The sequence below is a fragment of the Bubalus kerabau genome, chromosome 4 (genome assembly GCF_029407905.1).
Source record: "Bubalus kerabau isolate K-KA32 ecotype Philippines breed swamp buffalo chromosome 4, PCC_UOA_SB_1v2, whole genome shotgun sequence".
Lineage (NCBI taxonomy): Eukaryota > Metazoa > Chordata > Mammalia > Artiodactyla > Bovidae > Bubalus > Bubalus kerabau.
This window is the reverse complement of record NC_073627.1, coordinates 48,157,024-48,180,726: the sequence shown is the minus strand read 5'-3', so window position 1 is coordinate 48,180,726 and position 23,703 is coordinate 48,157,024. Positions and strand designations below refer to the sequence as shown.

At 45.1% G+C, this 23,703-nt stretch overlaps 1 protein-coding gene across 1 annotated transcript in view; it reads left to right on the top strand.

Annotated features, from left to right (window-relative positions):
* Positions 1 to 23,442, top strand: part of LOC129649625 (acid-sensing ion channel 2-like) — a 275,297-nt gene extending 251,855 nt beyond the window's left edge. The window contains exon 3 of the mRNA XM_055577259.1: positions 23,060 to 23,442. Coding sequence (XP_055433234.1) covers positions 23,060 to 23,185 — 126 coding nt within the window. The 3' untranslated portion in view covers positions 23,186 to 23,442. The remainder of the gene's footprint in view (positions 1 to 23,059) is intronic.
* Positions 23,443 to 23,703: the final 261 nt, after the last annotated feature.

Here is a 23,703-nt window from a genome sequence, read left to right as displayed (position 1 = left end):
TCCCTCAGGGTCCCTGGCAAAGTATGAGGTGAGACCAGGGTCTGGAGGATGACAATGTGTGATGGGGGCACCTGGAAATCTCAGGACACCTTTTGGCCTCAGGACCTGCATCAAGGCAGTGATGCCTTTTAACAAGATTAGAGCTTCCCTGGTGGCTCAGCTGGTAAACAACCTGCCTGCCAGTGCAGGAGACACAAGAGATATGGGTTCAATCTCTGGGTCAAGACAATCCCCTGGAGAAGGAAAAGGAAACAGTATTCTTGCCTGGAAAATTCCATGGACAGAGGGGCTTGGCAGGCCTCAGTTCGTGGGGTTGCAAACAGTCGGATGCGACTGAGCGTGTGCGCACACGCTCATGCCAGCAGCTTGGAACCCTCGCTCTCGTGAGCAGTGAAGAGCAGTACAGTTTTGGTGTTTCAAGGCTGCCATTTCATATCCTCATCTGTTCATCATCCCACTTTCTGGAGCTGGCTCCAAGCAGGAATCCCAATCCTGGGAAAATCACAGGCCAGCTGACACCTTTCCAAGACCACATGGATCCATGTCTGCATCTTGTTTGTAGCCCTGGGAGGAGCCCAGATCTTGGCAGAAGGTGTAAAATGCCTGCAATTCCTTTCTCTTCCACCTTCTGTGCTCATGTTGCCCTGGGATCCAGATGGCCAGCCCCCAGCCCCAGCCTGCTCAGGAGTCCTGGTGGAGGAATTCGTGGTGCCTTTCTACTCCACTTCGTACCATCACAGAACAGCAGGGAGAGACTGCCCATCGGGTCCCTAGACTGGTCCTTGTTGGTAGCCAGGGCCCCAGGCCAACTCCAAGTCAATGTCCTAGGACTCCAGGAACTCCAACAAGACCAAAATTCCCTCCAGCATGACTCGTGTGTGTTATTCATTTTCTGAGTGTTTTTCCAGAGTGCCTACTTCTCCAAGCCAAGCTCTTACTTCCAATATAGGCTTTGGAAAGTAAATACCATGGTTTAATCCCATTTCTAAAACAGAATCCTATTTTCTAGACAGTTCCCATAGACAGGGAAGATCTGCTGCTTTCTGCTCTCTAGGAAATCATTAATGGGCAGTGGTTTCTAATAATTTTAGTCTTCATTTGTTTGATTTCTCCCAAGCTACAGTACTCCTCCAGGCTAATAGCTGATAATCCATAAACAAGTTCAAATGAACGTGAAGACTTATTTTTAAAAACCTGTGGGAGATCTTTAAAATTTTTATTTGAGATAAAGAATTCTTCTTTAGCCCAAAACAAGCTGGTTCTAAATGATGTGTGTGCTTTGTATAGATAAATGCATTCTTAGCACTAATTGAGAAACACTTTTCTAGTTGTTGGGGATGCAAAGATAAAAAAAGAGTTTCTGCCCTTAATTAATTTGCCATCTAATTGGGCAGAGAAGTTACTTACATAAATACTTTTTTTTTTTCAAACATGGAAAATTCAGAGTGGAGCTTCATAGAAGGTGCTTTGCAAGCTGAGAGGAGAAAGAGATTACAGTTGACTAGGGTAATCAGCAAAAGATTTATGAGAGGATATCATTTGAGAAAGGCTATGAAGGATAACCAAGCAGAATTGGAGGGAGGTATATTCGAGGGAAGGAAACAGTGTGAGCAAAGTCAAGGAAGTGGAAGAAGATGGGCGCCTAGGTAGTTCAACCCAGTTTAAGCAAGAGGCATAAGAACAAAAATTGAAATTAGAAGGATGCACTGGGAATGAATGAAGAAAGCTCCCACTATTCAGTACCACGTGTGCTCACACACGTGCACCAGCCTTGTGGTCTCGTCACCGAAACCACCAGATCTTAAGTCCCTGGAGAGTCAGGGACTACATCCATCTTAATCAGTCTTCCTCACAATGCCCAGCACAGTGCCTGACACAGAGGAGATGTCGTAATGCATTTTTGTTGAGTTATGCTTATTTTATTCAAAACCCAGTGGGCAATCATGGCAGTGTTCTGGGGAAAAGAAGGTTAATGATGAGGACTTTAGCATTCACAAGATCCATTCCAAAGTACAGTAAGTCCCCTATGTATGATCCTTCAAGTTGTGAACTTTCAGAAATGTGAATGTGTGTGCCAGCCCCTGTATGCCAGCTATTGTACTTTCAAGGTCCTATACTGTAAGATTAAAAATGTTTTATTTTTTGTGTGTTTCTTTGTTTCTAAGTACTTATTATTTGTGTGAAAAATATTATACACCTATTAAAGAACAGTACTGGTTTTTCCAGTGGTCATGTATGGATGTGAGAGTTGGCTCACATCCATAGAAAAAAGAAAGCTGAGCACCGAAGAATTGATGCTTTTGAACTGTGATGTTGGAGAAGACTCTTGAGAGTCCCTTGGACTGCAAGTAGATCAAACCAGTCAATCCTAAAGGAGATCAATCCTGAGAGTTCACTGGAAGGACTGATGCTGAAGCTCCAGTACTTTGGCCACCAGATGTGAAGATCTGACTCACTGGAAAAGACCCTGATGCTGGGAAAGATTGAAGGCAGGAGGAGAAGGGGACGACAGAGGAGGAGAAGGGGATGACAGAGGATGAGAGGGTTGGATGGCATCACCGACTCAATGGACATGAGTTTGAGCAAGCTCCAGGAGTTGGTAATGAACAGGGAAGCCTGGCGTGCTGCAGTCTATGGAGTTGCAAAGAGTCGGGTACAAATGAATGACTGGACTGACTAATAGAACAGTACTATACACTTATTGTGTGAGTTGGGTACCTAGGCTAACTTTGTTGTACCTATGGACAAATTGAACTTATGAACGTGCTCTTTGAATGGAACCTGTTTGTATGTAGGGGACTTACTGTGTAATAGGCAAGAAGAAGTATCACTGGAGTCTGACAGTCCTTTCAGGGGCTGTCAGTAGACTATTTGGTTGGCCCATCCCCACCCCGAGGGGTGGCAGAACCTGGAGTGATACCCCGGGGAAAGGGAAAGGAGGTCATGGAGGTGTTCAAGAAGACATGAAAGAAAGAGGATTGAGGGAGACAGGACTTGGAAGTGCATTTGGAAGCAAAGGGTGAGGAGGGGTTGCCATGATATCAAGATTTTAGGCCTCAGGGATTGAGAGGAAAAAGAGGTCATTAGCAGAAGAGTGAAAGTCAGAGGAGAAGCCAGTTTGGCACTGAGGGCCCTGGAGAAGAGGTGGCACCTGTGAGGGCTGAGGCTTGGGCCTTACCAAGGCACCAAGAGGATGGCACCAGCATAAAACGGGGAAAGCAGAGCTGGAAGTCGATTTCAGTACTTCCACTGTCGCTGATGACCGCACTAGGTTCCGTATCAGTTGGGGATTTTTCTGATGCCAAGCACGTACACCCTAATAAATTGGCTTAAGCAAAAAGGCTCAGTTAACTGAAAGGGCCAGCGGATTAGAGACGCCATCAAGAGTGACGTGATTCAGCTCATGCCACCAGCATCAGATTTTCCATCCGTCTGTCCTTTAGCTCCATCTCCTCTGGGTTGGCTCCAATCCCTTTGGTGGTGAGTAGCTACCAGCAGCACGAGGCCTTCACTCTCTTAAGTTTAAATATAGCATCAAAGCATCTACCTCTCAGCAGCCCCCAGAAAAAGTCTATGTGTCCATCCTCAGTTCAGTTCAGTTCAGTCGCTCAGTCGTGTCCGACTCTTCTCGACCCCATGAATCGCAGCACGCCAGGCCTCCCTGTCCATCACCAACTCCCGGAGTTCACTCAAACTCATGTCCATCGAGTCGGTGATGCCATCCAGCCATCTCATCCTCTGTCGTCCCCTTCTCCTCCTGCCCCCAATCCCTCCCAGCATCAGAGTCTTTTCCAATGAGTCAACTCTTTGCATGAGGTGGCCAAAGTACTGGAGTTTCAGCTTCAGCATCATTCCTTCCAAAGAAATCCCAGGGCTGATCTCCTTCAGAACGGACTGGTTGGATCTCCTTGCAGTCCATCCTCAAACCACTAATAGATGTAGGTGGAGGTCATATCCGTCACCCTTGAGTTACACGCTTCAGCCCGGGTAAATCTCGTAGGTTGAGAAAGGGAAAGGAAATGCTTCTTTAGGAGGATAATTGGGGTAGTCGGGGGAGAATTGGGAAGCAGGACAGGGCCAGTGCTTTAGGAGTGGCAAAAATAATAGACATTTGCTACAGTGACCTTTGGAGAAATGATTTCAGTAGAGTGGTGAGAGGAAACGCAGCATTGAAACAATTAAGAATTGAGCGTGACAAATAAACCTAACAATGAAACAGAAAGAGAATCTCAGACATAGAGAACAGACTGGTGTTTGCCCAGGGGGAGGGGATTGGGGGGCGGATGGAGTAGGAGGTGCGGGTTAGCAGATGTAAGCATCTGTGTGTAGGGTGGATAACCGACAAGGGCTTACTGTGTAGCACGAGAACTATATTCAATATCCTATGATAAACCATAATAGAGAATATTTTAAAGAGCGTATGTATATATGTGTGTATAACTAAATCACTTTGCCATACAGCAGAAATTAGCACATTATTGGAAATCAATTTTGTGATTGTGTCCAATTCTTTGCGACCCCATGGACTATAGCCCGCCAGGCTCCTCTGTCCATGGAATTCTCCAGGCCAGAATACTGGAGTAGGCAGGTGTTCCCTTCTCCAGGGGATCTTCCTGACCCAGGGATCCCCTGAAGAAGGGAATCTCCTGGAGAGTCCCAGGGAATCCCCTGGAATTCCCCTGGAGAAGGAAATCTCCCCTGGAGATCCCCTGGAGAAGGGAATCTTCCCGACTCAGGGATCGAACCTACGTCTCCCACATTGCAGACAGAATTTTTAACAACTGAGCCACCTTCAATGAAAAAAAAAAAAATATATATATATATATATATATTTCGATTAAAAAAGGATTGAGTGTGAAGTTAAGATCTAATAGATGTTCATTTGAGAAGCAGGAAAATGGGCTAAAGCTGGAGGAGAAATAGGGAACTGTTCGCCTCGGCTATGGATAAATCTGATATATCTGTAGAAGAAAGACCGCAATGTAAAAAGGAAGACATTGAAGGTGTGAGAGCCTCCAGGACTGCAGTGGAAGGAGTTCTGTAGGAGCTAGAGTGGAAACAGCCCTAGAGAGAGAGGGGCTCACTCATGCTTCTGAGAAGGGGGTTGGAGGTGGAATATAGAACACAAGGAAGCTCCTGGTGAATGGTGGGCTTTCTTCTTTTTAAAAAAATTTATTTAAGTATAGATGACTTGCAATGTGTTAATTTCTGCTGTTCAGAAAAGTGACCCAGTTGTAAATATATCTACTTTTTCATATTCTGTTCCATTATGGTTTTACACAGGATATTGAGTACGGTTCCCTGTGCTACACAGTAGGACACTGTTGTTTATTCATCCTGTATATGAGTTTGCATCAGCTAATCCCAAACTCCCAATCCTTCCCTCCCCTTTGGCTGCTTTCATTTTTTTTTAAAAATGTACTGGAGGATAATTGCTTTACAATGTTGTGGCAGTCTCTGCCGTACACCAGCACAAATCAGTCATAATTATATATATATATATATATATATATATATATATATATTTATTTATTTATTTATTTATCCCCCACTCCCTCTTGAACCTCCCCCACCCCACTCCATCCCTCTAGGTCATCACAGAGCACCAGGCTGGGCTAAATAGCCTGTGTTAAATAGCAGCTTCCCACTAGTCATCTGTTTTACATATGATAGGCTTTCTTAATGCAGGGCACACCTGAGAGTCAGCGTCTGGAACAGAAGTCTCAGCTTTGTGCAGCCTCACCCGTCACTCACCCATGCTGTTTCCTGTGGAACACATGGCTGTCCTTTCCCCCACCCCAAGGAAATGGACCCCCTTGATTTCAGTGATCTGGCAGGCAGGAGTGAGGGCAGAGAACTGGCCACTCATGTGCTACCTGCCGATGCCGGTGTTTAGCTTGGTGCCAACCTTTTGGGCTGGGTTAAGACAGCCACAGCAGATCATATGAAGTGTTCTAAGCACAGAGGCTCATGCCTTCCGGAAGTGTCTGTTCCTAGGATACAGAAAAGGACGACATAAGCCTATGGGCATTCTTGTTGACAGATCTCCCATGACTGCTTGATAAATATTTATCTGCTCATGGCCATGAACCAGACAGCTCTGAAAACCATGGCTCCCTCTTTGAACGTCTTGAAATCTCAGCAGAGCATGACATCTGGGTATCGTGGAAAAATTAGTGTTTTTGGGGTAAGACTGGCCTCGGTTTGAATGCCGACTGCCATGGCTGTGTAACCCTGGGTAAGTGACTCCAGCTATCTGGATATATTGGATGCCATTTTTTTGTTTGTTTGTTTGTTTTTGTGGCTGTACCATGTGGCTGGTGGGATCTTAGTTCCTTGACCAGTGACTGAACTCACAGCCTCAGCTGTGAAAGTGTGGAGTCCCAGCCACTGGGACCTCCAAGGAAGTTCCTGGATGCCATTTATGTGCCACCCTGCATCCATTTGGCCCCAGATATCCTTGTTCCCCATCATTTTTGGGTTTTTTTTTTGCTTCTCCGTTAGATGAATCCTGTTAACCATTTAGCTCAATGATGCTGTTCACCGTCACCGTCTCCTGATTTCCAAATCCCACATTTTGACAGATCCTCCTCTGGGACCAGGAGCTGGGCTTTGTCAGGGTCTCCTTGACATGGAGGAGGCCACAGACATCCAGAATCTAGGTCCAACTCAACCAGACCCTCAGAGGCTCTGGCCTCCCGCTGGCTGCTCAGAGAGACTGGATAACATAATGGGGAAGGACGGAGGAGTTAACACCCTCTGGGGCCAACTTGGAGAGCGATAGGAGACTGAAAGAAGTCCGCCAGCAAGCTGCCTGCTGTCCTGCCCACGTGCAGAGGCCATCCACAGCTTCTCCCGAGCCACCTCGTATGGTGGCGCAAGCAACTGGGCCTCCTTGTGATGTTTCGGCAGCTCTACTATGCACCACCTGGGACCTGCCTCCTTCGCTACCTTCCTCACCTCCCTTCTCCCTCGTCCATGCTTCCCTGACTTGTGCTCCCCACTGAGTATGCACAGTGCTAGCAAGTAAGCTTAGCCTCCGGCTCAGTTTTCTAGAAAACCCAGCCCTGTCTCTGAGCTTTAGTTTCCTTATTTATCAATCAAGCTAATGATATCTCTCTCGCGGGATTGTTGGCAGGATTAAATGACATGATGTGTATTAAACACCAAGCCTAGAGTGGCACATTGCAGGTGCTCAGTAAGTATGAAAAGTACCATTATCAGCATTTACAACATGGGGATAAGAGTTGCCATTTTTTGGGTGTCTGAAATCTGCCTAACATTTAATCATTTTATTTATATCATCGTTGGCTCCAAGAACTTCTTAAGCATGAAGAATAAGACAAAATGCTAGTTTTATGATAAATATGAAAAGGAATCTACATGTGGTTTATTTGGGAATCTTGTCTAATTATTAAGAAGGAAGGAGATAACTGTTTCAGATTTGTTAAATAGATAGAGTTTGGTAGTTTGGGCTGATGGTAATAATGCCCTAGAATTCAGTTTATCATAGAAGAAGATTCAGGAGAATTCCCCCTTTTGATGCCATTGTAAACAGAATAGCTGAAGTTAAGAATCAAGAGAAGTCCCTTGGTGAAGAATTTAATTTAAAAACAAAATGTATGTTATCAGTCACAAAGTGGGTCTTGATATGGAATAGACACAATCATTTTATCACTAAGACATTTCAGTAAAATATATGTTAAAAGTTGCATTATTACCTAAACAGAATAAATTTTGAGAAATTATTATAGTTAACACTTTTGGGGAAACTTATTACATGCCAGGAGCTGTGCTAAGCTCTTTACACACCATCTCATTTCATCCCTCTAAAACCTTTAAGGTGCCAAATTGTCTTGGCTCCCCACAAGTCCCAATAAAGAAACTCAGAAATCTGTGAGAACTGGCAAAAATCTAGGGGAAGGGGCATGCTTTTGCTCTGGATTAGAAAGATGACAATCTAGACGTACTATCAAAAAGGTAGAGCAATTAGGTGTAATTTTAAAAGCACTGATGCCAGTCTGTGGTTTCTCTAACAGTTGCCTTAAGTGGCAGGTTGCCATGCTGTGATTCCAGGGCCCTGAAGGAAGGACCACTGTCTAGGGATGGAGATGCTAGGTAATGCTGGATCCTTCCTACTTCTGATTTCAGTAGAGAAATATGTGTTCAAGCATGTAGCATAACAAAATTCCGTATCAAGTTTTATTGGAACACAGGGCCCTACAGTTTCCAATATTTGAAATGATGGGCATGGCATGGGATTCTACCAAGTGTCAATGTGTGAGCATACATTAACCCTCGGTCCAGGTAGTGAGTGCACCGCACGTGCCAAGGGCAAGGTGAAGTCATACAAAAGCTGGATCTGCTTTGGGCAGAGACTGCTGCCCGTGGTCCACCCTAGTATCTGTTCTAGTTCTCTCTAGGGCCTGTGGGTTTTAGCTGGGCACGCGATCTCTTGCATACCCTAAGACCACATTTCTCAGCACCCTGTTGCAGACAGGTATGGCCATATGCCTAGGTCTGGCCAATGGAATGTAAGCAAAAGAGTTTCAGAAACTACGTTTTCCCCCACCTTCTTTACCTGTCTTCTTGAAGCACTGGAGCAATGACCAGAGCACATCCTTGACTATGAGGACCAGGATGGTGTTTGGTCCCTGGGGACTAGATGGCCCTGTATTGCCTACGCCTGAGCTTGGACAGAAGGGAGGCAGTGTCCACCCTGTGTCAACACCCATAAGTGTGGGGCTTCCTTCTCCTTTCAGCCAACTGAATTCTAACTGGTATGCCCATTTGTAGATTAAACTGCACTTCCCAATCAAAATACTATCCTCTCTCTCTCTCTCTTTGGATGGTAAAGAAAGGCATCTTCCTTTTTTCATTCTCCCTCAAATTGATCCTCAAAGAGCTTTTGTGTGTGTGTGTGTGTGTGTGTGGAAACTTAGCCTCATGTGGGGAATGCATTATAACTTTGCCAACAAGCACTCATTCTGGGTGCTACTGGGCCAGTGAGCATGGATGCCAAACACATTGTTGGCATTTTCTCTTCCCTTGTCAGGGCTTTCTCAGCTATCTGAGGTTTTGCCCATGGACATACATTTGCATATGCTCAGAATAGCCTCCACCTCCTCTCCACCTGACCCACCCGCCTCATCCTTCTAGATCCAGTCTAGATCTAGATTCACCTCCCTGGAGAAGCCTTCATTAATTCCCTGAAGGAAAAAAAACCATGTGTTTTCTTCATATCCTTATTATAGCACTTAGGAAGATAGCACAGCTTTCTGTTTACTTTCAGAGAAGCTGTCTATCACAGCTGATTATCCAGTGGCATTTATGGAGTTCCTACTGCATGCCAGGCTCTGTGCTGGTTGCTAAGTAGGTAATGATAAATATAACAGATGATCTGTCCCCTGCCCACTTGGAATGTATAGTCTCGGGGGAAAACAAGCAATAAAAAATGCAATTAAAATTGTGATCAGTTTCCTGAGTGAAAGAAGAATGAAATTCTTTGAGGAAGAAGAGCTAACTCTGGGATGGGACAGTTGCATCATCTTAATGGAAGAATAATGTAAATATTTTCTGATGAAGTGATAGTCACACTAAGAACAAGTAGTTAAGAGGCCAGGTGATGGTACCCTGTGGGTTTGGGTTTGCACTCTGGCTATCCCACTTATTTTTAGCTGTGTGACCTTGGGCCAGTTGTTTAACCTCTCTAAGCCTGATAGGTAATAGCAGCACCTGTATCGTTAAGTCCAGTGCATGATAATTGTGGTATCTTGTTATTTTTGCGTGTCTATCAGCCATCTAGAATAGGGATGCTCTGAGGGCAGATTCTTCTCCTTATTCCTCTGTGCATCCTGGGCAGAGGATATGTAGCTGGCATCCCTAAAACTCCTTTGAATAATACTAGGTAACATTTATTAGACTCATCTACATGCCAAGCACTGTTCTTAGCACTTTGTGGGCATCAACTCATTCAACATTCATAACAATTCTATGAGGCTTATGCCACTCTCACCCTTAGATTACTGAAAGAAGAAACTGAGATCCAGAGGGACTGCATAATTTTCTCAGGATCACATGATCAGCATGTAGGTGAACTAAGGTTCAACTCCAAACAGCCCAGCTCTAGAACCACTGCATTGGATTGATTCTGCAATGGATGAAAGAAATCTATCCATCATTTCAAAGAAATTCAGCCTCCATTGGTCCATGTCCTTTAATTCAGTTGCCCAGTCATGTCCAACTATTTGTGACCCCATGGACTGCAGCACACCAGGCCTCCCTGTCCATCACCAACTCCCAGAGTTTACCCAAACTCATGTCCATTGAGTCAATGATGCCATCCAACCACCTCATCCTCCGTCATCCCCTTCTCCTCCCACCTTCAATCTTTCCCAGCATTAGGGTCTTTTCCAATGATTAATTAGAGTGTAGGCTCTCAAAAGGTACACTAATTTAGGAAATGCATTCCCTGCAAATTATATAATAATCACTTCCACACACTCTTAGTAACTGTAAAGAAGTGAAACAAATAGAATTAAATTCTTCAGCTCTTGGTTGTCAGTAATAGGACTCTCCTGGGGGCTTTGGGTGACATGATATGTGTCTAAGCAGAAGCAAAACATTTCTCCCCAAGCTCATCCGCCCACGCCGCCCCCCTCCCTCACCTCTCTCCAGCCTGTGGGCTCCACACCCCACGCTCCGTGGTTCCTCTCTGCCTCTGGCGAGTTCCCGCGATCTTCTTCACACTTTCTCTCTTATTAAAACACCTTCACCTGAAGGCATCTGCAAGATGAGAAGTGCGTCTGCCAACTCACTCCAGGAAGCCCAAATGCTTAAATTGCTTCTTTTATTTTCAAAGAAGTATATGTTATTTGGAATGGAGAATGGCCTTACCTTGTCCTTGTGGGCCTGCTGTTCAGGGATATTTTGTTAGAAACGACGAGGGAAGATAATGCCTTACATACCCACAGCTCCTCTTGTTACAGAAATTGTAATAAACTGCCAAGAATGCAGACAACACCGCTGTTCTCTTGATTAATGTTTTCCGAGGTGTGGGGATACATCTGCCTTTAGCTGCCTATCCCAATTATCCAATTATGTAAGGAGGGCATTGGGGGAAATTGTCGGAGACAAACCATTGGCAACCCCCAGTGGTACTGTCAAATGGTAACGCAATCTCCAGGCTCCCCATTCAGCAGTGCATCTGTGTGCTCTTTCTGTGACTCAAAGCTGATTCTAAACTGAGAAAATGACTAAGAGGGCAAACAGGTAAGCAGTGGGGAGAAGGGTGGAAGGAATAAGGGGCAAGGGCTGAGATGACCAAGACCATTCCACTAGAGAATTTTACCACCCATAAATAAGCATTCACTGAGATCCTGAGCTACGTGTTGTGCTTAGTCTCTCAGTCATATCCAACTCTTTGCAACTCTTTGTAGCCTGCCAGGCTCCTCTGTCCATGGGGATTCTCCAAGCAAGAACACTGGAGTGAGTTGCCATGGCCTCCTCCAGGGGATCTTTTCAACCCAGCAATCGAACCCAGGTCTCCTGCATTGTAGGTGTATTCTTTACCAGCTGAGCCCCCAGGGAAGTCCAAAAATACTGGAGAGGGTCTCCTATCCCTTCTCCAGGTTATCTTCCCAATCCAGGAATTGAACCATGGTCTCCTGCATTGCAGGCAGATTATTTACCAGCTGAGCTACCAGGGAAGCCCTCACTGGGATCCTACTAGTGTTTAACTCTGGGTTAGGTTTTGAACATAAGATGGTACAGTAGCATCCAAAGGCCTGTTTTCAATGCCCAGGTCCAACCATTGATTGAAGACAACAGGACTCTCTAAGACTTAGTTATTTAATCTGTGAAATGAAATAATAATATTTCTCATAGTGCATCTTAGCCAGTGTGTGTGGTTGCTGGTAGAAGTCATCCATTGAAGCCAATTTCATTAAATCAGAAACCGTTGGGAGGATATAGTGGTGTATGTCTCAAGGAACATAGACCGGAAGTACTGCTCGTTTCTTGGGGCTTGGAATCAGGAACTGAGATGCTATTAGGAATGGAGTTTGCTAGTCTATCTCAATCTCTGCATTTCTCTCTCTGTGTCTCCCTCCTTCTCTTTCTCTCTCTAGTTCTTTCTCACCTTCTCTCTTTCTCTCTCTCTGCTTTTCTCCAGGTATTTGCTTAATTCATGTCTCTCTATCTCTCTCTGTCTCTGTCTCTTTCCTTCTCTTTATACAGGGTAGGAAATAGATAATCCATCATGGTACCCTGCCTCTGAGTCCATATCATCACAAGGGCAACAGTCATTGAAATTTTTGAGTCTGGATTACAAATACCAAAGAAGGAGGATCTGATTGACCCGCTTTGGTCAGGACATTGGACAAACCGTGTGGCCCACTGCCCACTCAATGTGGCCATGGAGTCAGAAGCTCTGAGAAGGGTGTGTGGGCAGACTTTCTAAGAGGTGTTAGGATAGAGTGTGATGGAAGACAGTTCTGCACACTGGACCACTGTAAAGAATAACCTGGATGATGGAAATTTTCTCAATAGTGCCTATGAAAGCCCAGTGTTGAGTGCATGCTAGCAAAATCTACTGCAACGGAAGTTTAAAATTCACTGTGAGGGGCAAGACCAATGCATGCAGAGGGTGTCAACACAGTGTCCTGCACTAAGTAGGTAGTATTTTCTTGTTCGCAAGGACCCCTTGTCTTATACTCAAGTTTCCAGCACAACGTGCCTGGTTGATTCATGATAGCCAATACATGCTTGTCAAGTTGAGCCAAATGAGAAGGATGACATCAAATAGGACCCTACAATGATATGAAAGACAGTGTGGAATTAAACTCTAAATTTTAGGGCACACTTTGAAGACACTATGGTCACTTAGGGGTATGAAGAAGTGGCCAGTCAGCTGCAGCAGATGGCAGAGGGTTTATGGAAGAGATGGATCTCCGTGTTGCCTTGGAGATATGCAACCTGGGGAGGCATTCAGAAGAAATAAAATAATTCAAGACAAAGAAACAATAGGAATGAAGGCTTTGAGAGCCCTGGGATGAGCCTGGCATGCTCCCAGGAGACAGGGGTGATGAGTGGGACCAAGGGAGAGAATGAGTGACAGGTCACAGTGGGAAGCAGAGTGGGCCAAAGAGGGGTCATGGTCAGAGACCACCGAGGGGCAGGCTGAGATGATCAGATGGGAGGAGTGAGGGGCTCCTTGAAGGCAATTGCACAGTGAGGTTGCCAACCCCTGCTTTCTCCAACTTCGCTCAAAGGCAGGGGCCAATACTACAAAGAAAACAGAGCCTAAGAAGCCCCACTTTAATCACAGGATTGGGCTGAAGTTATTCTTACTATCTGACCCCCAGTATCCTTGTGCCTGCTGGGCTGGAGACCACATTTCATCACCCTTTGTGTGGCTTCTGATTCTGGGGTTCCTGACTTACTGCCATTCTCACTGCTGTGATTCCTAGCTTGTTTGGTCAGAACCTGATTCCTTGACTCGTCTAAGGCAGCCCCCTCCCCCAAGGACCAGATCTTAGCTCTGTGTACCCAACTCTTTATATATATTGATGTATTTATTTGACTGCATTGGGTCTTAGTTGCAGGATGTGGTTTCTGGTCCCCCGACCAGGAGTCAAAGCCCCCTGCATTGGGAGCACAGTCTTAGCCAGTGGACCACCAAGGGAGTCCCTCTATGTACCCAACTTTTGGTGGGAGTTAATTACATCTTAGATGGAACCTAAAATCAAGAGAGCATCTTCCACCTGATTGGAAAGACACTGTGCTAGAGATCAGACATCTCTGAACATCCATCAGGCCAGTGGTCCCCCAGCTTAGGCTTATCTCATGGATTCTATCATTTAGAAGGCAGGGCCTGCTGGCCAGGCAGTCACTCAACCCACAGCCCCAGCCAGTGTCAAATGACCTTCCTGTCCCCAGCAGCCTCCCCATCAAGATACTAGCAAGTCTTGAAACCAAGGCCACAGAGGTGATTATAGATCTGTTTTTTATCTAAATGATGTAAAGTCCTATAGAAATTTCATGTCCTGTAAGATAATTCCATTCCAGCAGCCCCATAGGAGAGGGTAAATGAAACCAACAGCCTCAGGATGCTGTTTTGCCAACAGCATGATCTAATGTACTCCCAGGTATTTATAGAACATGCAATGAGGGAGGCAGCTTTTGTGTCTCCACCTTGAACCTATTCAAATACTGATAGGTCTCACCCACATGGAGAAGGAACATCTATTCCGCCTCAGAACAAATGGATTTTCATCATGGCAATACCTCTCCTGGGTTGCCCAGAACGTTAAGACGGAAATATTTGCTTAGCATGGATGGGCAGCCCCAGCTTTACTGGATGAACCTTGCAGGATACCAGAGGTTTCATGGTTGAGAAGGCATCCCAGGTACATGACCAGGGAGCGGATGTCAGCCAAGTGTCAGCCTCTTTTCTGAGCATCAGCCTGTGTCCACCCTCTGAGACCTGTCCTGGTTCATTTCTCCCTTTGATGGTAGACCAGATTTTTTTTTCCCTGCCCCAGCAGGGTGGGAACTGGTTCTAGGACATGACTCTAACAATCACCTTTCTCCGATGTGTGGTTGCAAGGTGATGGATGGTTGAGTAAACCCTGTATTTACAAGCACACATTTGAATGTCACCCTCTCCAATGTCCTACTTTACATGCTATCTGTCCTCACACATCACTCTGAAGTACAGGCACTGAGCACTCCTTATCTGTGTCAGGGCGTGTCTCTGAAGCCAGGAGCAGAGGATGAGCTATGATGCAGGAGAGAACATCACGGGGGTTGATGCAATGTGGAATCAGTCATGGCTGCCTTGAGTCTGAACCAGGACTGGTCTGAGTATCTGTTAGGGACAGAGCTTTCTGAAGGCCCTGGGCAGTGGTACACTAGAAAAAGCAGGGCCTTTAGAGTTAGCCCTGCTTGAGTTCCAGTCCCAAGCTGTACTGCTTAATTGTTAGGAAAACATTTACCTTCCAGGAATCTTGGTTTCCTCTCTCAAAAAAGGGAATGCTAATAGTTACCTCCTGGTGAAAAAGACTCTCTTTAAGTAGACAGCTCAAGCAAACTGCCTGCTATGTGGAATTAGTGCTTAATATATGTAACTGTTTTCCTCCCCATAAGAAACATCCATGTTCAGTGATGGTACTGAGCCTGTGCACCTTTGGGGTAATTCCTCTTTCTGGAGTTCTCTCTAACTCAAGATTCTCTACCCAATTGAAGAGCTCTGGATGGCTGCAGCCAGCTCATAGGGGAAAAACATTCTGTAGGGATGACAGAATGTCATCTGTCATGACACGTCAGTGACAACCACCTTCGCTGTGACAGCAAATGGGTGAAAGGTGGCTGTCACTGACGTTCATGAGCATTTCTGCCTACAAGGAAATTGTGACGAAAGGCCGTGACCCAGAGAAGATGCGACAGCTCAGCCCCTAGAACACTTTGGGAAGAACTCACCATAATAACTGAGCCCAGAAGGGTAATGGAGTTTTTGCGCCTGACAGCATCTGTGCTGATTCCTCCCTGAAGGCTGTGGAGTGTTCCTCCAGTGGTTCTGGAATCACGGGGAACGAAAACCACAGGTCCCAAAGACACCACTCATCCATCCCAACAAGAGAAGAGAGTGCAGGGAAGGCTGAACGTGGTGGTCCTTCTGGTGTTTCCTGAGGTTCCTAAACTTACTCCTGTCGCCCACAGCACTCCTGCAGGTTAGAATAGTGGATTTCAACTGTGGATGCATTGTAGGGAGATTTAGAAAACACTGATGCCTGAGCCCCACCTTAGAACATTTGAATCAGAGTCTCTGGGGATGGATCCCTGGGATCTATACTTTGAAACTCCCCAGATGATTCTAAAGTGCAGGCAGGATGGAAAACCACAGCTTAACCCATGCTTCTCAAATTGTAATGTGCATACAGATCACTCGGGAATCTTGTTAAGCTGCAGATCCTGATTGGGTAGGTCTGGGGTAAGGCCTGGGACTCTATTTCTTGTGATGCTGATCTGGGAGCACACTTGAATAGCCAGCTCTGTAGTCTTCCTTATCATCATAGCCCTAATTATTGAAACTCTAGCTGCAGATTTAGCCCTGCACTTCTTTCTCTTTTATAACCTTTTATTTTTTATTGGAGTATAGCCAATAAACATTGTTATAATCGTTTCAAAGTGAAGGGACGTGTGTGTCAGTCGGTCATGTCCGACTCTTTGCGACTCCATGGACTGTAGTCCGCCAGCCTACTCTGCCCATGGGATTCTCCAGGCAAAAATGCAGGAGTGGGTTGCCATGCCCTCCTCCAGGGGATCTTCCTGACCCAGGGATCAAACCCAGGTCTCCTGAATTGCAGACGGATTCTTTACAGTCTGAGCCACCAGAGGAGCCCTGACAGTTTCAGGGCAAAGTATCTCAGCCATATATACCAATTCTCCTCCAAACTCTCCTGCCATCCAGGTTGCCACATAACACTGAGCAGAGTTCCCTGTGCTATATAGTAGGTCCTTGTTGGCTATCCATTTTAAATACAGCAGAGTGTCCGTGTCGATCCCAAGCTCCCTAACTGTTTTTTCCTCTCACTCTCCTCTCCCCACCCCTGCCCCACCGTCACCTATAAGTTCATTCTCTAAGTCTGTGAATCTGTTTCTGTTTTACATATAAGGGATGCCACATGATATTTCTCCTTCTCTGCCTGGCTTACTTCACTGTGCATGACAATCTCTATGTCTATCCACGTTGCTGCGAATGGCATTATTTCATTCTTTTTAATGTAATATATATGTATCATATCTTCTTTATCCATTCCTCTGTTTTTGGACATGTAGGTCGCTTCCATGCCTTGGCTATTGTAAACAGCCTACATTTCTTAGAACCAGCAGTGGAGAGGAGAAACATACCCAGCTCAAGCCCCACTCCTGAGCTGAGGGTCCAGCTTTCTGGCCAAGTCTCACCCACCAGCAGCAGGTGTTTGGGAAATTGGAATCTCACCTCATGCCCAGCCCTCGGCTGTAAAATTCAACTGTGTTCCGAAATGCCGTCATTTACCCAAACTGGTACCTGTAGAACACTGTTGTGTAGAATCTTAATAGCTGGGAAGCAAATACAAATCTCTTCCGCGTTTAAATAAACTAAGAAATCCTGGGCAAACCAAAGTAGAAATTTGCATGGTTTTCTTGCCCATAGAATTTATCAGACCCTTCAATATACAAATATTTATTCCAAAATCTAAAGCAGATAGTGCTTCCCAAACTTGTTTTACTACAAAATACTTGATGTGGGGGGACACCTAATAACATTTCATAGACCCAGTGAGCTGTAAAACCCATTCTGGAAAATGCTACTTTAGATTTATTTCTACAGACTTGAGATAAGCATAGGGATAGATTAGTATGGAGATCGCTGGTTAGAATTTTCTATCAGCATGCAAGAAAGGAGAGCCCTCCATGGACCATCATAAATTGTTCATGTGTCTGCAACCATGAGAGAGAGAGACAGAGCTGAAGAAAAAGATGGTCAAAGGTGCTAATTTGCCATGATTTTGAGAAATAAGGGGGATAATTTTTATGGCTACTGGAAAGGAATAAATTGTTGCTGCTGTGTTTACGGCACTGAGGAGAAAGGTTGAAGCTAAAATATTCTTGCAAAGTCAAAGGTCTTGGGAGATGGGCCAAGGGAAGGGAGGCTTCCTTGTCAAGGATATAGTTTCCTCTCTCCCTATTTATTATTTTTGAAATATAAATGATTCCTGGACTCCTGGGGGATGGGGAATGCAAGCAGAGTAGCATGCTATACATGGACAAACATCTCATGTAGAATGTGGCAGGATGCTTGCTGTGATGTTTGTTTCTTCATGTGGATTTCACATTAATCTCCTGGAAATTAATGAATTTGGGGGAAAGGCAGCATCTTAACAGTTCTGACTAAATTTCTACCCTTATATTCTGCTACTTGAAGAATTGAAATCATTTTCTTCCCCAAACATGGGCTCCCTCAGGAATCCTGCCGGGTGGTTGGGAGCCTGTTACCCACAGATAGAAAGCCCCGAGGGTGGTTGTCTTGTGTTGACTGTGGGAGCCCTGCTTAGTCCCTAGACTGGGACTGGACAATCCTGGCACCCACCCCAGCCCAGCACAGATGTTCCTATCGGGCCCCAGCCACACCTGCTGGTCATTGACATTGGTGCATCATCCTGTCCACATTGCTCTTTGAAATTTTGATGCCTGCTTTAGAGCAGAGACAACTTCAGAATTAGGAGCCTCTTTTTGTTGCTGTTTTTCAGTTGTTCAGTCCTGTCTGACTCTTTGTGACACCATGGACTGCAGCACACCAGGCTTTCCTGTCCTTCACTATTTCTCGGAGTTTGCTCAAACTCACATCCATTGAGTCAGTGATTCCATTCAATCATCTCATCCTCTGTGGTCCCCTTCCCCTCCTGCCTTCAATATTTCCCAGCATCAGGATCTTTTCCAATGAGTTGGCTGTTCACATCAGGTGGCCAAAGTATTGGAGCTTCAGCTTCAGCATCAGTCCTTCCAATGAATATTCAGGGTTAATTTCCTTTAGGATTGACTGGTTTGCTCTCCTTGCAGTCCAAGGGACTCTCAAGAGTCTTTTCCAATGCTACAGTTCGAAAACATCAGTTCTTCAGTGCTGGTATTAGGTCAATGGGAAGCTGTACATTTCAGGATGTACCAGAGTTTAGTGTCAACTGGATTCCATGCTGTTATGCTGGATGTATTTTCCTTGTAGGTGCTGTGTTGGTTAAGGCTTAGTTGCACTCAGTTGAAACAAGTCTGGGTAGTTGAAGGGAAAAGGATTTATTACTGGTCTTAGGAGGCCTACACAATAATTGATAGGGCTGAAGGAACAGGATAGGCCCTCAGAAACGATTCCCAGTTCTCAGAATCAGACCTTCTGCTGCAGTGAATCTCCCCTGCCTCTCTTCTGAGAACTCTGATTCTAGCTTAGGTCTTGTCCAAGTGCATCTGATCGAAGGAACCTGGTCATGTTAGATCCCTAGGCACAAGTGAGTCCAGGAAATGTTGGGTTTAACTTTCATAATTTCTGCAGGATCAAAAGATACACAGAAGAGGGACTCCCCTGGTGGTCCGTAGTGAAGACTTTGTCTTCCAATGCAGAGGGTCCAATTCAATCCCTGATGGGGAAGAAAAGATCCCACATGCCTTTTGGCCAAAAAATGAAAACATAAAACAGAAGCAGTATCATAAAAAATTTACAATGAAAAAACTGCTGCTCTCTTTAAAAAAAAAAAAGACACACGGAAGGGAAATCAGAACAGTTGCCAATTGAACAAATCTCCCATACCCATCACTAGAGTGAGCATAGTCTCAATATCATTGTCATTGAATGACTGATGAAACTTATTATATCCATGAGGCAAACATCGTATTACTGATTGGAAATGCAGGGCCGCTGATGGGAACAAAGCTTCGAAGACAATTTTGCTAAGTACCGGAAACCAGGTCAGTATCACTACACCTCTATTTAACAGTATCACAACATTTGTTACATTGTCGAAATGCTACCTCATTAGAATACTGGAACTCCAGGGGACTCTGGGGTTGAGCCTGTTCAGCTCCCCTCATTTCATCAAGCTTGTCGCATAGTTAGCTAAGTTCTTTTTCAACAGTGTTCCCAACTAAAATGTGTGTTTGAGGGAACTGTGTCTTAGTCATATTTTGATCCCCAGGGCTAAGCTTGATTCCAGGTGTGGGGTGGGTACTGCATAAACAAAGAAGGGACCAAGAGGTGGGAAATTGCAGGAGGAAGCTGAGACCTATATAGGAGAATGCAACTGACCAGGAATGACCCACACTGCCTTTGGGAAAGGACCAGGTGAGAGCTCAGACGCCCTATCTCTGTATGGCATCTTCCCTTCCCAGGAGGGAGGTCAGGGTCAAGAGAAATAGCCACAGTGAGGAGGCTGTCGAAGGGAATCTCCCTTTTTTCCAAAGTCTTCTGTGGCTACCACTGCTGCTTCCAGCCCAGAAGGATGCCACGTTAGGAGGGAGTAAGGCTAGGGAGAGGCATAAGTGAGCCAGAGAGAGGCATTTACTGTGAAAAAGAGAGCCCCTCTCCCCAATAAAAGATGCAGAGACTGAAGTGCAAAACCAAGGACTCTGGAATCTAGAGAGAAGAGAAAAAGGGGCCGCAGATGAGAGGAGCTCAAGAGAGGGCGGGGTCCCAGTGGCACCCCTGAGAAAGGCTATCCCTCTCACCTGAATTTTTTCTAGGTTTGCCTGATGCATCAAGGAGGCTGAAGCCAGGATGTGAGCCCATCTCCTTGTCTCTCCAGCTGACTTTGTATCACCTCCTGCCGTCTGTAGCCCAGCCTGGTTCAAGGGGGAGGCGTGGTGCTGACTGCCTCCTGCGTGGATGTGCGCTGTGGCTCCCAGCACAGCCCACATGCCAGTTAAACGGCTACATGGGCGGTTCATCCCCTAGATTCCTCCCCCATAATCTTCTCCAGCGTCTTTTGGGCTGCCTCACACCTCACTGGGTATGGATAAAACTGTCTATTAGTGAGTCTTTATTGCGCTTTGGTAAGGAAATTGTATGGAAATAGACCAAGCATTGCTGTTCCGAGGTTAAGTACTTTTCACTAGACTGATGAATAACCTAATAGGGATTTTTTTTTTAAACCTATCATAAGTCAAAATAATACCATTGATATTTAAATTGTCACTTCCACCCCAGCAATAACAAATGATACACAGTAGGACATTTATTATAATAAGCACATACAGACTCAGTCATGGAAGGGTACCTAGATGGGTGTTTATACTAGATATATATTCTTATAATCACATGCTCCATGGGGCATGAGTGTCTCAGCAGAAATCCTCTGGAATAATATTCAGAGCAAGAAAACAAAACCACTGGTAACCTTCCTTTGCTGATCCAGTAAGGGCAGACTCCATCTAGGGGATGGTATGGCTGCCTTCCTCCCCAGGCTTGACTGGTTGGTGAACACACACTGGCTCTGTGCCCTTCCTACGCATGAAGAATGCACCTGGATTTTATCACCGTGAGGTGAGGGTGCTGTGGAAAGGAAAGCAACTGGATTTTCTCATGTCGACCATGTGCTGAGTACCATGTGTCATTTTGGTTAACTTTTTGAAATACGTAACAATCATGGGGAAAAGAGGTTGCTGCATTCACGTGATCAGTGATCAGACTCCCAGAAATTAAGGTAGAATACTGTCCCTCCCACCACAAATGACTGCACCATTCACTCGTTCGTCACCAATGAAGACTGCCTTGTACAGTTGCACAGGTTGGGCACCACCCAGCTCTGAAGGGCTCGATTCCTGTAGACAACTCTGAAACTTTGAAGTTTATAACTTGCACAGTTGTATGAAGTACATTAAGTACTGGGGGTAGGGAAGCAGGAAGATACCTTATGTACATAACATGAAGGTATCTGTATATGAAGTGTGTATTATAGAATATCACTGTGATTGAATTCTGGTCACAGGTTTCAGGATTTGAAGTCTAAGTGAGACAGTCATTCTATGTATCTGATGCTGGGTCTCCCAGGCCCTCTTGTGGAGGAGAGACTTAGACTTTCTCCAAAGGTGGTGCACAGAGTCACATCTCCAGCGTCCTCCTCCTTACTTCTGGCCCCTTTCTGTCGGCTCTGATTCTCCCACACGTTTGCCCAGATGCAGTGCCTTGCCTTCTGCTTTGTCTGTGTCAGAGCCTGGACATCCTCTGGCTTCAGCCACACTAGCTTGATTCTCACGTCTTCCTGAGGCTCGCTCTGGGGGGTCCACCCCTAATTTCAGCCTCATTACTCCTACCTCGGTGCTGACAGCTGGCGGTGGTCTCGCCCCATTATGTGGCTGAGTTAGAATGCAGAGAGGTGAAATACTTGGATGGTGCTACCTCAGCTGAAAACTTCTCTGCATCTTTTCTTTGGGGAGTTTCTGAAGAGCTTGGACTCAGCCTCCTGTTGCTTCTTCAAACTTGAGACTCTCCATCTTTGGGGAATGGATATGAATTAGGGAGACAAAGTCATTGGAGGAAGAGAGTAAGTTGTGTCAATCAAAGTATGATGTGACTGTAAAAATGGAAGCTAGTGTTGTTATATGCCTATAACCTGTCAATGGTTATGTATTTTTTATTGGCATACAATTACTATATAATTTATTGGAGTACAATGCTGTGTTAGTTTCAGCTGTACAATAACATGAGTCAGCTATTGTTGTTTAGTCACTAAGTCACATCCAACTCTTTGTGACCCCAGGGACTGTAGCCCGCCAGGCTCCTCTGTCCATGGGATTCTCTAGGCAAGAATACTGGAGTAGGTTGCCATTTCCTTCTCAGTTAAAAGTATACCTATATCCCCTTTCCTCTCGAGTCTCCTTCCCAGACTTCTAGGTCATCACAGAGCCCTGAGCTGAGCTCCCTGCCCTATACAGCAGCTTGCCACTAGCTATCTGTTTTACACATGATAGTGTATACATGTCGGTTCCACTCTCCCAGGTTGTCCCCCCTTTCCCTCCCCGCAGTGCCCACGTGTCCATTCTCTACATCTGTGTCTCTATTCCTGCCCTGCAAATAGGCTCATCTGTACCATTTTTCTAGATTCCATATCTATGCGTTAATATACAACATTTGCTTTTCTCTTTCTGACTTGCTTCTCTCTGTATAACACACCCTAGCTCCATCTATGTCTCTACAAATGACCCAGTTTCATTCCTTTTTATGGCCGAAGAATATTCCATTGTATATATGTACCACCACATCTTCTTTACCCATCCATCTGCCGATGGGCATCTAGGTTGCTTCCGGGTCCTGGCTATGGTAAATAGTGCTGCAGTGAACACTGGGGTCCATGTGTCTTTTTGAATTACAGTTTTCTCAGGGTATATGCTCAGTTAGTGGGATTGCTGGGTCATGTCGTATTTCTATTTTTAGTTTTTTAAGGAACCTCTGTCCTGTTCTCCATTGTGGCTGTATCAATTTGCAGTCCCACCAACAGTGCAAAAGGGTTAACAGTTTTGTGTTTTCTCCATTTAGAATGGAGACAAAATTGAGAGACCTTTTCCAAAAGAGCGGACCAGTACTCATCTCAATTGCCAAGATCATGAAAGAATAAGGAGTGGTCACAGATCGGAAGAAACTGAAGAGATATATAACAACTAAATGCATTGTGGGATCTTAGGTTGGATTCTGAGGCTGAAAAAAAAAAATACTAGAGGAAAACGGATCTAATTCAAGTGATGTCTAGCATTTGAGGCATAGTATTGCACCAATGTTGATTACCTGGTTTTGATCCTTGTACTGTGGTTCTGTATGTCGTTAACTTCGGAGGAAGCTGGGTGAAGGGTATAGATGAGGGTTATACTATATTTGTAACTGCTCTGTAATCTTAGAAATCTTTCAAATAAAAGTTAAAAAAATAAAAAAATGTGGGCAGGGCACCCCATTGGGAATAAAATGAAATGAAATGAAATATCATCTGATTTGAAATCCCTCTGCCTGCCAGTAGTTTGTATAGTTGCAAGGAAAATGGGTCACCGTCTTGTGAACCCAGAGCATTTTTCTGTCACTGACTCCTCTGGTTTGAGAATAAGTAGTTGGAATTATCCTATCTGTCCCAATAACCTATATTCATCATCTGCTCTCAGTTTCACCCTGGCATCCCTGGGGTCAGTATACTT